Source organism: Neoarius graeffei, chromosome 12 (genome assembly GCF_027579695.1).
Source record: "Neoarius graeffei isolate fNeoGra1 chromosome 12, fNeoGra1.pri, whole genome shotgun sequence".
In the NCBI taxonomy this organism is placed as follows: domain Eukaryota; kingdom Metazoa; phylum Chordata; class Actinopteri; order Siluriformes; family Ariidae; genus Neoarius; species Neoarius graeffei.
The window spans coordinates 74,524,756-74,538,778 of record NC_083580.1 but is presented as its reverse complement, the minus strand read 5'-3'; the positions used below and the strand labels follow the sequence as shown (position 1 = coordinate 74,538,778).

Below are 14,023 nucleotides of genomic sequence, written 5' to 3'. Positions count from 1 at the left end.
GTGACGCCCCGCCCCACCCCACCCTGTCTCCTCCTACTCCTCCAGAGCGCGTGCAGCTCGGCCCCTCCCTCCAAACACCTCTCAGCCGTAACAACATGAAAACAAAACATATCTCACACACACACACACACACATACATACGGTATATGTACACAAGCGTACGAGGAAGTGAGCACCATTTTATCTCAGTACATGCTTGTGGTCACAGTGTGTGTGTGTGTGTGTGTGTGTGTGTGTGTGTGTGTGTGTGTGTGGAGTGTTAAAGAGCGATGTAGGGGGGCTGTTCCACCGGAATAACCCGCGATGGTGTGGCGCGACCTGTTCCCACTGAGCACAGTCAACTATCTGTAAGTGTGCAGGGACAGAAAACTGACTAATGACTTGTTAACATGTTCAGGATTTGGTGCTTTCTTTGCTGCACCCAGTTCTGTTCTGCGCCGAGACTTTGTGACTTCGTGCTTATCAACTGACTTAAGGTTTAAAAGTATCCATGTGCTCTCGGCTGCACACAAATAATCATTGTATTGCTCACAAAAGGCTCTTTATTTTGTGTATCATGTCTTCCTTGAGAGCTTTTTTGTTTTTAAAGGTTTTAATGCAAGACATGACAAGTGAATGGAAGGATAGACGATGGATCGTAATATCCCAGTCAGTGCAGGAAATAAGGCTGGGCAATATCATGGTATAATATCAATATCATGATAATCAATACAGTATCATTTACTGAGATGATATGGGGATCGTGAGGTATTTTTCTAACTTTTTTTAAATAACAAGCACTAAAGTTTTCTACTGGTTGAATCTCTTTAAAAAAAATTGATTCTGGGTTTGGTCCTGAGCTTGGGTTCCTGTCTTTGCGGAGTCTTGAACCTTCTCCCCGTGTCTCCATGTGTTTTTGCTTGGGTTTTCTCAGGGTTCTTTGCTTTCCACACCCTGTCCAAAGACATGCAAGTAGGCGGATTGGCTATACAGGATAAAGCGGTTACTGAAGATAAACAACTCTAGATGACTCGAGGAACTGTGATTTTATTTCTATTTTATTTATTCATTTATTTAGCTGTAAAAAAAAAATTACACACACCATTGTGGTCAGAAGTTTACATGCAGTGACATGACATTCATATCCAAGATGATATTCATGGCAATATTTGTGCTTTCAGTAATTTCTTTGAACTGTTCTTTTTCTGTGGCAGAATGATTGTACAGCAAACATCTTTTAATAAAAAAAAAACACTAGAATTTGATGCACAAGTTTTATTTTCTTTGGGTTTTCTGAACTCAACACGGGGTCAAAATTATACCTACAGGGTCAAAAATTTACATATGCTCATTTAGATTATTAATTCAGAGGTGCTGAAACTTCCAAAGCGTCTCTTATCTTGCCAAGGCCGAGGTCTCTTAACTTCCTGTTAGTGATCATGATTGTGTTACAGCTGGTAGCTTCTCTGTGCCTTCATAAAAAGGGTTTGTTTACAGCACTCATTGGATTGGCCAACACAGTAAAACTGGAAAGTCCAAGGAGCTCAGTGCAGATCTGAGAAAGAGGATTGCAGATATACACAACTCCGGAATGTCTCTTGGAGCCATTTCTAAACAACTGCAAATTCTAAAATCTGTTCAAACAATTGTACCCAAGTCATTGTGAGTTGTAGTCACTTTGCCAAGCCACTTTGATTCATGAAAACCCAAACTGTCACCCTCAGCTGAAAGGAAATTGGTTTGGATGGTCAGAAACAATCTGGGAACCACCATGGCACAGTCCTGCCATGAACTGGAAGCTGATGGGTCACTGTCTACAGTTCAGATCGCCATGGACTAAGAGGCTGTTATCCAAGAAATAAGCCCCCGCTCCAAAATTGTCACCTTCAAGCTTAAAGTTTGAAGCTGACCACACGGACAAAGAAAAAGCCTTCTGGAGGAAAGCTGTATGGTCGGATGAGACAAAGATTGAGTTGTTTGGCCACAATGACCACCATGTACAGAGGGACACTGTACCAGCTGGTGGTGGTGGTAGGATCATCATGCTCTGGGGCTGTTTTGCTGCCAGTGGAACTGGTTCATTGCACAAAGTGGATGGAATAATGAAGGAGGAGGACGACCTCAGAATTCTTCAGCATAAACCATCAGAAACTTGAACATGACTTGGGAGTTACAACAGGACAGTGAACCCAAACACGCATCAGAGCTGGCTGTGGAGGATAAAGCAGGCTAACATTTTAAGCTTAAAACAAGTCCTTACTTCAACCCTATTGAAAATATATGGACCGGGCTTATAACTCGAGTCCATGCCAAGAACAAAAAAATTAATTGAACTCTACCATGAAGAGTCATGAAATATCCAACCAGAATTCTGCCAGAAGCTTGTTCATGGTAAACAAGAATGTTTGGTCCAGGTGAATCTTGCGAAGAGACATTTTACCCAAATATTAGGTGTGCTGTATGGATATTTTTGACCCTGTATGTATAATTTTGACCCTGTGTTGATTTCAGAAAACCCAAAGAAAATTTAAAACTTGTGCACCAAATGAATGTTTTTTTTATTTTTAAATTAAAGATGTATGCTGTACATTCTGCCACTGAAAAAGAACAGTTCAAAGAAATTACTGAAAGCCCAAATATTGCCATGACCTTCATATCCAAGATGACGTTCATGTCACTGTATGTAAACTTCTGACCACAACTGTATATATAGAAAAAAGACTATTTTTAAAACAGTGTGGTTTAATGAGTTTACAGTCTGGTTAATGGGGTTTATAAACGGTTTAGAAATTGATGCGTATATCATAATGACCTGAATAATAGGTGCGTGAGGAAGGAAACAAGCTTTTAAAGGTTATATGAAATGACCTCATGGTTCAAGTGTCAAGGAATTTCAGAGCTGCTAAGTTGCAGTGAAATTTTTCATATTTTTATTGCTAAAGTTTAAAGGCGATGATACACGGGGCAACTTTTTGGGCTGTGTTGCCAGGCAACCAGGTGAGACACAGGACAACTAATTAGGGCAACAGACAGTTGGCAAGAACCAATCAGATAAAAGCAACTCATTAAAAAAAAATCCCATAGAAAGGTTTTAAAACTGTTCACTGCACAAAACTCTTGGACATACCCAAGCTTTCAACTCCTTCAGGAGCCTTCATCAGGGATGGGAAGTGAATGAAGGAATGATGTCACTTCCCATCCCTGATGAAGGCTCCTGAAGGAGTTGAAAGCTTGGGTATGTCCAAGACTACGTTCAGACTGCACCCTGAAACGACCCATATCCGATTTTTTTGCCCGTATGCGACCTGTATCCGATTTGTTATTGACAATCTGAACGACACAGATCCGATTTTTTCACATGCGACCCAGGCCGCTTGGATATGTGGTCCTAATTCCGATGCATATCCGATATTTTCACATGCGACTGCAGTCTGACCGGACAGGTCGCATTCATGCGACCTACACGTCATCAACAAGAGAAAAACGTCACTATTCTGCATTGGCTAATCCCGCCTCTTTGGTGGAAAACAACAACATTTGTACAGTTTTCAGAATTTAAATAGACTTTTATAAAATTGATCAAGCTAATGGTGGATTTGGTAGGGACCTGGATGTTTATCTGTTAGCCTGATTAAATAAAACAGTTTCTATAACTGATTTATAACTTAAACCATCCTGTACCACATCGCCAGGTCTCGCCTCATCTCCATAGCAAACTGCACTGGTGTTTCTGCACCTTGAGCCAGCGCTGAGAATTCAGCTGGCTATAAACAATCTAAATAAATATTTATAAAAATGTCGAAAAAGTTTATTAATATGACGAAATAAATATGTGCAAATTATTAAGCCTGAATTAAGAGTTTGGTAATACAGCGGCCGTATCCCAAACGACTGCCTACTGAAGCTCGAGTGCACTATATAGAGTTTAAAAATCCATTACTTCCTAGTAACATGTAGTGCACTTGTATAGAAATTAGAGAGACATTTAGGAGTCAACCCTCGTTACCAGGCTACGCGTTTTCATTTCAGTTCAGAAACAAAAACACACACGAGACCTCACACTTTAACACTAACCAGATAATTAAACAAACAAACAAAAAAAGAAAATCATTAAACTTGGAGTGCGCTTTTTTTTGTTTGTTTACGTATTAGGTAGATGTGCTTATTACGTGTCAATTTGCGCATGCGGGACACTTTTGGGTCGTTTTCCGTTCATATTGGAGATCGCATACAAGTCTCATATAATTGGTAATGTGAACGGCCTAACAAAAAAAATCGGATTTCACAACAAATCGGATATGGGTCGCTTCAGGTTGCAGTCTGAACGTACTGTAGCGCAAGAGTTTTGTGCAGTACACAGTTTTAAAACCTTTTTCTATGAAATCGGTCGCTGTATAGATGAAAATCTTCAACGTAAGAAAAAAAATAATGAGCTGCCCGTCACTTGACGTAAGAGCGCTAACGTTATCCCTACGTACATAGCTAGCAATAACTTTCAGCTAACTGTGTTAGCAAAAACCACTGCTAGTCAGCTAAATCCCATTCAATCTCTATGGAGCGGTGGTTAGCTAACGGTGTTGGCTTACACTTGGATGAAAAAAATCGATTTCTCAATTACAACCTGAGCGCACAAAAATAGATTTCTGTTGGTTTTTTAAGCGTTCAATGAGGTAAATTCACCCCTTTGGGTTTACACGTAACAAAGATATATAAGTTGTCTCTGTTTTTCTTGACTCCATCTTTTGTTGAAAATTTCAGAAGCTCTCAGGTGGTCACGTGATTCACTGCTAGCACTCTGATTGATTGGATGATCTTAATAAAAATAAATAAATAAAAAATTGCCCAAAACAATCAAAATCCTTCAGATGTTGGCCAGTCTCAATGGGAAAGTGTCGAAGCGCAATTGCCCGGCAACACTGCCCAAAAAGTTGCCCCGTGTATCATCGGCTCAAGAGACGAGGTTAATGTTTGTCGTTCCTCGCCTGTAGTGTTTGCCTTAAAGTTCACGTGTTTTAATATCTGCCGTATGGTACCTGTAGGATGGGTTGGAGTCCAACACAGTTTAAAGATTTGCTCAAATCCACCTGATTATCACCTCAGTTTATGACCAGTTTTACAGTACTAGGTGGTTTAAATCATCACACTGATGAACTCCGTGAACCCTCCAGGATCCCAGTTGCTTCAACTCTTGAGACTTGTTCAGCTAGGAAGTAGTTTGGACAAACAATTAATACCCTAACGACCTCATATTTGTATCTCGCAGAGTAAATGAGGGGAAAAAGTGATTTTCTCATGGGACAGTGAGCTAGTGAGATCTCATGAGGATGTAACCAAAGGATAATTTGAGAACTGGACAAAACAAAGAGGTAGTTATATTGGGATTCCCCTTACACCAGGTGAGTCATTCACCTGTCTGATGTTCACTTATTAAACATTCAGCACTCTCATAAGGAAGTAATAAAGGGCGTATGTTGGGAAGTTGCTTGGAAACTCAAGCCCCTTGCTTTTATATCACTTCTGTCTACGGGAAGGGCTGTAATTGTGATATAGGTTTTGTTTTTAACGCAGGGTTTACTTTAATATTCTCTGTATTCCACCGTCTCGCGCTTGTGAAGACATAAAAGCTATCTTTGTGGGGACTTAAAAACATGCCCACCCCAAACACACCCAGAGTTCAAAGTCCAGTTTTGTTGATGTGAATGTGAATTGTGCCCTTCCTGCAAACCAGGGTGTGTCCTGTACAAAGGTGTGAAATCCACTCCTGCTTGTGTTGATCCATGTCATGTGGCGAAAGTACGCGGTGAAAACATTTGGGTTTTATTTGACACCTCATATCTGCCTCTCCACCCTTTTCCTGTATGCAGTGTGTACAGCTCGGCTCCCTGCATCTTTATTCACATTGCATACAAGTTTTTCTTGTAACCTGGCAAGCGTTATCACAGCAGAGAGAATGTATTATAGTTCAGCAATAACATAAATACACTGGCTCGTTGTTCACACACTTTTTGGTGATGCAAGCAAAATGATCTCACGATATCTGACGGTAGTTTCATTAACAGAAGCAAAGTTACTGTTTAATAGATGTTTGAGCATAGATCACAGTCGACTCATTTAATTCATTTAATTAGTAATACATTTATTTGATATTTCCTTGTCCTTACAGCGAGCACAAGGCTGAGGGACAACATTAAGAGGGTGTATCTTGATTCTGTCTTTGTCCTGTTTGTTTGAGGATGGTACACCGCAGTGTTTCTTAATCAGAGGGCTTTGCTGCTTGATGTGGTGACTTTTAGACCCCCTGTAGTGTCTGTATTTCGAAAAAGAGGCACAAATTAAAAAAAAAAAAATCTTGCTCCTTTTTGAACAGACATTAGTGACTGTCCTGTGTTTGGTACAGCTCTCCAGATCGGATCACAGCTGCTGGTGAGACAGCTCACCACCAGCAGTGTGTAAAACCTGTCTGAGTAGCGCTTACACAAGCGTATATTCCCTGTGACTAATCACTGATCTACATTGTTTCCCAGTGCATCAATGACCAATCACCGATCACCACTGTTTCCCAATTACTAATCACTGATCACCACTGTTTCTCAGGGTCCCAATAACCAGTCACTGATCTCCTTTTTTTCCAGTGTCCCAGAGACCAATCACTGATCAGCAGTGTTTCCCAGTGTCCCAATGAGCAATCACTGATTTGCCATTGTTTCCCAGTGTCCCAATGACTAATCATAGACCACTGCAATTTCCCAGTGTCCCAATGACAATCACTGATCGCCATTATTTTCAGTGTCCCAGAGACTAATCCCCAATCACCATTGTTTCCAAGTGTCCCAACGACCGACCACTGATCTACATTATTTTCAGTGCCCCAATGACTAATTCCTGATAACCACTGTTTCCCAGTGTGCCAATGACCGATCACTGATCTTCATTATTTCCAGTGTCCCGATGACCAGTCACTGATCACCATTGTTTCCAAATATCCAAAATACTAACCCCTGATAACAACGTTTTCCTGGTGTCCCAATGGCTAAGCCCCAGCCACGATTGTTTTCAAGCGTCCCAGCGACTAATCCCTGATCACTACTGTTTCCCGGTGTCCCAGTGAGCAGTCACTGATCTCCATTGTTTCATAATGTCCCAAAGACTAATGCTGCGTTCATGTGCTATGGGAAGATGATATTTTCCAGTTGGGAAGTGGTATTTACCAGTGTGTTGTGTTCACATGCTTTTGTTGTTGTTGACAAATTAAAGATGGTGGACCAGATTCAGAATCAGGCCTGTTATTTGGCTAAAACAATTATAGATTGCCTTGTTCATCAGCTGCAGCAGGAATATGAGTTATCAAAAGTCAAAAGGTAAATAATGCTGAATATTTCCTCATCATGACAAGTAGAGATTTTCTTAACACATTGAATGCCACGCAGTTTTTGGAAATTTGGCTGTAGCCACAATGAGAGTAGCCAGTATCTAGATCATTGCTGGCGTTCTTTGGACAGCCACAGAATATTTTGTATTAGGCTATAATATACATATTATAATAATATAATATACATAACATGACTTGTTTAAAAGGTGAGAGTCATCTTTCTGTAGGTGAAAACCATTTCTTTCTTGGTTCATAAGCTAGTCTTGTACCGCTCGCCGCCATGTTGAAAAGGTTAAAGTTCATCTCATCTCGGCAACTCTTGTATCAAAATTTTCTACGAGTTGCCCAGTGGAAAATACCACAAGAGGGGGCGTTCATGTGTGCTTTCCATGTCGGCGTTTGGTATTTACCATAATTCCTATAGCACACGAACGCACCTTAATCCCTGATCACATACAATCATTGATGTCCCAATGACTAATCACTGATCGCTACTGTTTCCCAGTGAACGATCACCGATCTCCAGTATGTCCTGTGTCCCAATGACTAATCCCTGATCACTACCGTTTCCAAGTGTCCCAATGAGCAATCACTGATCTCCATTGTTTCAGGTGTCCCAAAGACTAATCCCGGAACACAACTGGTTCTCATTGCCCCAGTGACGAAACCCTGTTCACTATTGTTTCCCAGTGTCCCCATGACCCAATCACTGATCACCATTGTTTCCCAGTGTCCCAGTGACAAATCACTGATCCCCGTAGTTCCAACTGTCCAGTAACTAATCCTTGATCACCACTGCTTAATGATGTCTCAATGACTAATCCCCAGTAACTAATCACCATGGTTTTCAATGACCAATCACTGATCGTTGTTTGTTCCACCCACACGCTTATTTGGTCTTGATTTTTGACTCTCCAAATTATATTATTTTGACTTTGACACACTTCCTGTTTCTTTCTGTAAGAAGCGAGTTAATTATTATTTTCTGTTGTAATAAAACTGTCATATTCCATTCTTAAAAAAACTTCCTTCTTCATGTAACATGTTTTGATATGCAAACGATAACATTAAGGAATGCGCTTTTTTTTTTAAATCTGGTGACGTCTAGAGAACTTTTGAGCATGCAAAACTCGTACACTTCCTGTCTGCACTATATGCAGTAGGGTGGCGTTTAATCATACGTGCTACCCTGTGTTTGGCACTCAGTGTGCTTGTTGTTTTTGTCACTTATCTGCTTTTTCCACATGACCAATAAATGCTTCGTCACTCTTAGGTTCCTTATGTAAAGAGCCACGACAGTGTTTTTCACACAGCAGACATACACAAATTTTTTAAGAACAAGAAATTTGTTAAGAAGAATAGATGAGGCTAACACGGAGCCAAGTCTTATTTTACAGCCCTGTGACCGGAGCAGACTGGATCTCACGATCTCGTACTGTTGTACAGAGGGACTCACTCTTTCTTTCATGACATTTTATATTTAGAGCTGCACAATTGTATGAATTTGTATTTTTGAGACATTTTCTCTAGCATGTGATTAACTGTTTGATCCAGGATTTTTGATGCTGCAAGTAAACAAACCAGCGCTGAGCTGACGCTGTGTTTTTGCCTTTAGGCGAATCAAATTGCACTGATTTGACTCACATGGGCGAGATCCACAGCGGGTCCAGTGACGGATGCGTGATTAAAGAAAACAAATTTCATATCATCAGCTTGTGGAAAAGACAGGCCGAAGAAGTGAGACTGGGGCATGTTTTCTTTTCTTGCCGAAGAAGACCAGCTGTGAACAGACATAACAAAATCGCTATTCAAAAGGTGTTATAAACCTCTCAACTGTAAAACAGCCAAAACAAGCAACTTGGCAAGAAAACATTGCAACCTTGAGTTAGATTCAGCCGGCTAGATGGTAAACATTTTACTTTGAGCTTAATTCAAGTGTCTGAACTGATATTCCTGAAGCTAATGAAGCTAGGGCAATTTAATTAATTTCTTCGCAGTTAACACGGCGTGATTAAATATTGGTATGAATCGATGCTGTTTAATGGCGAGTGCTAGTATTTTTATCCCCCGCCCAAACAAAGTTTGTCACGTTTTCATTTCCGGGCCATCTTTAAAACTACTGAAGATATCTCATCTTCATGAAATTTTGTATACGTATCGAGCAACATCTGAACTGGTGCCTTTTGCTATTTTGGATTTTTTGGAAAAAAAAATTTCAAATTTATACATAGAAAATAGATTTTGGCTTAGTTTCTAAGAGTTTGTTTCCGGAGCATATATCCAAAACTCATCTCATCTCATTATCTCTAGCCGCTTTATCCTGTTCTACAGGGTCGCAGGCAAGCTGGAGCCTATCCCAGCTGACTACGGGCGAAAGGCGGGTACACCCTGGACAAGTCGCCAGGTCATCACAGGGCTGACACATAGACACAGACAACCATTCACACTCACATTCACACCTACGGTCAATTTAGAGTCACCAGTTAACCTAACCTGCATGTCTTTGGACTGTGGGGGAAACCGGAGCACCCGGAGGAAACCCACGCGGACACGGGGAGAACATGCAAACTCCACACAGAAAGGCCCCCGCCGGCCACGGGGCTCGAACCCGGACCTTCTTATTGTGAGGCGACAGCGCTAACCACTACACCACCGTGCCGCCCATATCCAAAACTATAACTTGGTATTCATGTTAACAAGGTGATGTAGATGTGCCTTTTCATACTAAGAAATTTGAGAAATTTTAATTTTTCATGTTTCCATGGAAACAATTTCAGGCTTAGTCTCTCAGGTTAGTCTTAGGTTTTGTTTCTGGAGCAGAACTTGAAAACTGAGTGGTATGGTCGTGAAAGTTGGTGTGCTGATTTAAATAATGTATGTGCCTTTTGATACTAAGAGATGTGAGATTTTAATTTTTAGCTCACCTAAAAATGAAAAGGTCCGGTGGGTTTATGCCATGGGCTGCTGAGGTCAGTGTAAAGAGGTAGGGTTGGTTTCCTGCAGCAGAACTTGAAAAATGTGACACGTAATATTTTGAAAGTTGGTATATAGGGCGGGGGATATAGATGACTGTCTTCTTGTTAGCTTAGTAACTAAGCAATTTTGGGTTTTATAAAAGCTATAACAGCTACAACTAACTTTTTGTGCATGTTTTTAACTGGAGAACTTTGATTTTTACACTCGGACAACAGCAACAACAGCAAAAATCATCCAGCAAAACAAAATCTCCAGGTTAATGGTGTTGAGGTGCACTTTGTCGATAATTTCAAATACCTTGGTTTATATGTATCAAGCAGTCTGGCTGACGTAAAGCAGTGAAAAAGCAAAGCTTGGTGTGCCTTTTGGACCCTTGAAAGGTTTTGAAAGTCAACGGCTGTCTTCAAGCTAAAGATCTCATTGTTCAAAGTGTCCATTCTTAGCGTACTACTCTATGGTTGTGGCATGGGCTTTGACTTTTAACCTGTGTGAAATTCTAGACGTCTTTCAAAGACGGTACCTCCGAATCATGTTGAATATCAAGTGGCAAGATCACACGAGTAACGAAGATCTATATGCTAGGACGCAAGAGAAACAGTTGTCCCAAGCAGTCAAAGAAAGTCCGAAGTAACCCTAACATCTGGCGAACTCTGTGAAGCTGCGCAAGACCGAGCAGCCTGGGTGAAACTTGTGGCTGCCACCTGCAGATCCCGGTCCCCGTGAACAACAGCCAATGACGAACTTGTTTCATAGTCCTAACTGGTGATTGATCAGTGCTTCTTGGTTCTAACATGTGATTCCACCCGTCCAATATCTCTAACGCTTATCCGTCAGGGTCATGGTGGCAGTTGGAGTCAATCCCAGCTGACCTCAGGCGAGAGGCGAGGTACACCCTGGGCAGTTCGCCAATCTGTCGCAAGGCCAACACACCTATGGGCAAATTAGAGAATCCTCCCATGTCTTTGGACCGTGAGAGGAAACCAGAGCACCCAGAGGAAACCCACAAAAGCACAAGGAGGACATGCCACATAGAAAGGCTCCAATCGGCCACGAGGTTCAAACCCAGAACCTTCTTTCTGTGAGGCAACAGTGCTAACCACTGCACCACCGTCATGTGATTTCAGTACATATAAAATGAAACCATGACTGATTTTTTTTTTCATTTATTTAGTTCTTTATTTGGTCTCACTAGCAGTGGACTGATGCCAATATTTACCAAGTCAGGAGTCCTATATGATACCAAATTTCTTTCCCCAGACACCACAGAGCAATATAATAACAAATAACCAAATTATTAGTATAACTTGTGAACGTTTCTGCTGCATTAAAACTCTGTTCTGCAGCAGCATCACTTCTTTTTTTTTTTTTTGTAAGGAAATCAATCAGCATGATTTGAATGATTATGGTCATCCAATCAGAGCACACATGCATATGAGTGCATGTCAAGACCACATACACATTTCACGCGATACTATACCTGGTACTGGTATCGAAATCAATATTTTGGTATGGTGACTGTGGTATCAGTGAGAACAAAGGAATTTCAAATGCTGTATGACAGTGGTTCTCAAACTTTTTTCACCAGGTACCACCTCAGAAAATACTTTGCTCTCCAAGTACCACCATAATGACCAACATTAAAATACAGTAGCATAGTAGGCCTAAGTATTCATTAAAAACAAGGCGGAGGTTTTATTTAACAAGTATATTTAATATTGTCATCTCTTTGGCTAATGGTAAACACAACAGTTCCCCGATTGTGTGCGGCTTACCGGCTCTGGCGATCAGGAGGCTGGCACAATATGAAGCTTCCTGTGCTTTGGCTACGGGTGTACCATAGGACAGAATGGTGGACTTGGACTGCTTCAGTTCATCACGTTTTCATTAAAAAAAAAAATCCATTGGTTTGTCCTTTAGTGCTGTGTGTTTGGTTGTAAGATGCCGTTTGAGATGCGATGGTTTCATGGACTCATTGCTCAGAACGTCGCCGCATACAACACACTGCGGCCTGGGCAGCTCCTCCGTCCCGCTCCAGATTAATCCCAGTTTTATGTATTTTTCGTCATACTTCCTCCTCACTGGTTTCTGCCGTTTGCTAGCAGTTCTGGGGTTGGTTTTGCCACTGGCGTTAGCATCTGCACTCGGCTCACACACGTCCTCTTCAGTTCTCCCTCTCTCCTGATCCACGCTCCCATTCGCAGATTTAAGCCACGACAGTAATTTTGTCCTACTCGTCATAATTAGCAAAGCCACCTCCACCTTTTCCCATCACAGCTTAGTCTACCAATGGCGGATAACCGTCTGTCAGCGGAACCGGCGGGAATGCGTACGTACGCTACGTATGGCTACCCAGAAGCACTTGCAAACTTTTTAAAATTATTAACTTAATTTGTATTTCCTTTCATTTTCTTGTCATCGGTTGATAAGATATTTTCATCCATTCGGATATTATAGATAGTATTTCACGTTTTTTTTTTTTAATTTATATTTAATTAAGTGATTCTTTGGCGTACGACTAGAATGGAGCCCGCGTACCACTACCACAGTTTGAGAATCACTGCTGTATGAGATCGGGGGTGAGTGAAAGAACTTGGATAGATAAAAATCCCTTTTACTGCAGAAATCCTTTATTACAAATCCTTTTTTTTAAATGGCGCCTGCTTATAAATGCAATGCATAAACCACACACACAGGCAGTCTTCTACACTTTGGTTTAACAGTTTCTACTCAGTTCCTCTAGTGTGTTCTGCCTGTTAGTGTGAGAACAGTGGATTTCAGGAAGAACAATCGCTGTACAAGTCCACTCGCTGTCTCTCGCTCTGATCCCAGCTGTTGCAGTGCTGAGGAAACAGAGCTGCAATGGAACAGTTTGTTCTGATATGGACCCTACACAGAGTGTTTAGCATCTGAGGCAATGTCCTCAAAAAAACCCCAGAGCTCCGATTTCTCTCTCCGGATTTCAGTCAGTGCAGCAGCAGGGTCAGAAAATACATCAGAACAAATCAGACATGGTGCTGTTTTATCATCAAGGACGCTGCATTGTTAGAGATTTACTTCCTCCGAGCTTCATGGGGTTATCTTTGTGGTAGGGGTGAACAATATGACAAAGATATCACGATTCTCAAAGGCATTTAACGTGATGTATATCTCAATCATGGTGGTTTCTTCACAAACTGCCAACAGTAAAACAGTGTTTTATGTCATGGTTACCAAATTACATTGATTTTTATTAGTTCATCCAGCCGTAGGCCAGACTGGATGAGCCTATACAATCGCGTCGTCTGTCCACAATTTACAAAAATCGCTACTCCTCTTACAAGATTGATCAGATTTCGATCAAACTCACGTACAGTGTTCCGCAGTTTGCTATGTATAAAAGTTAAGACGGTGGTGCTACCGGTCATGTTGACAATTTTACAGGTGTCTGAAATCTTCGGGTGACTCCTCGCATTAAACACTACTCTTTTTGTAAACTGCTACCGCGAGTTGGCCTAGTGGTTAGCGTGTCCACCTCTTGATCAGGAGATCACAAGTTCTACTCTCGGTCGGGTCATACCAAAGACCATTATAAAAATGGTACCTACTTCCATCTGGCAAGGCACGCTGCAATATAGATGCGAGTGGGGAGTCAAACTCTCCACACTGTAACCCTAGCTATGTAATAGGCGAGAGCCCGAGGGCTACGGAAACGGAGATTGG

General features: G+C 41.4%; 1 protein-coding gene across 3 annotated transcripts in view; it reads left to right on the top strand.

Annotated features, from left to right (window-relative positions):
* Positions 1 to 14,023, top strand: part of ssh2b (slingshot protein phosphatase 2b) — a 74,033-nt gene that overhangs the window by 22,042 nt on the left and 37,968 nt on the right. The window contains exon 2 of one of the 3 annotated variants that reach the window (XM_060936401.1): positions 258 to 347. The exons of the other annotated variants lie outside the window; for them this stretch is intronic. Within the exon in view, the coding sequence (XP_060792384.1) occupies positions 304 to 347 (44 nt within the window). The 5' untranslated portion in view covers positions 258 to 303. The remainder of the gene's footprint in view (positions 1 to 257; positions 348 to 14,023) is intronic. 3 annotated transcript variants of the gene reach the window in all.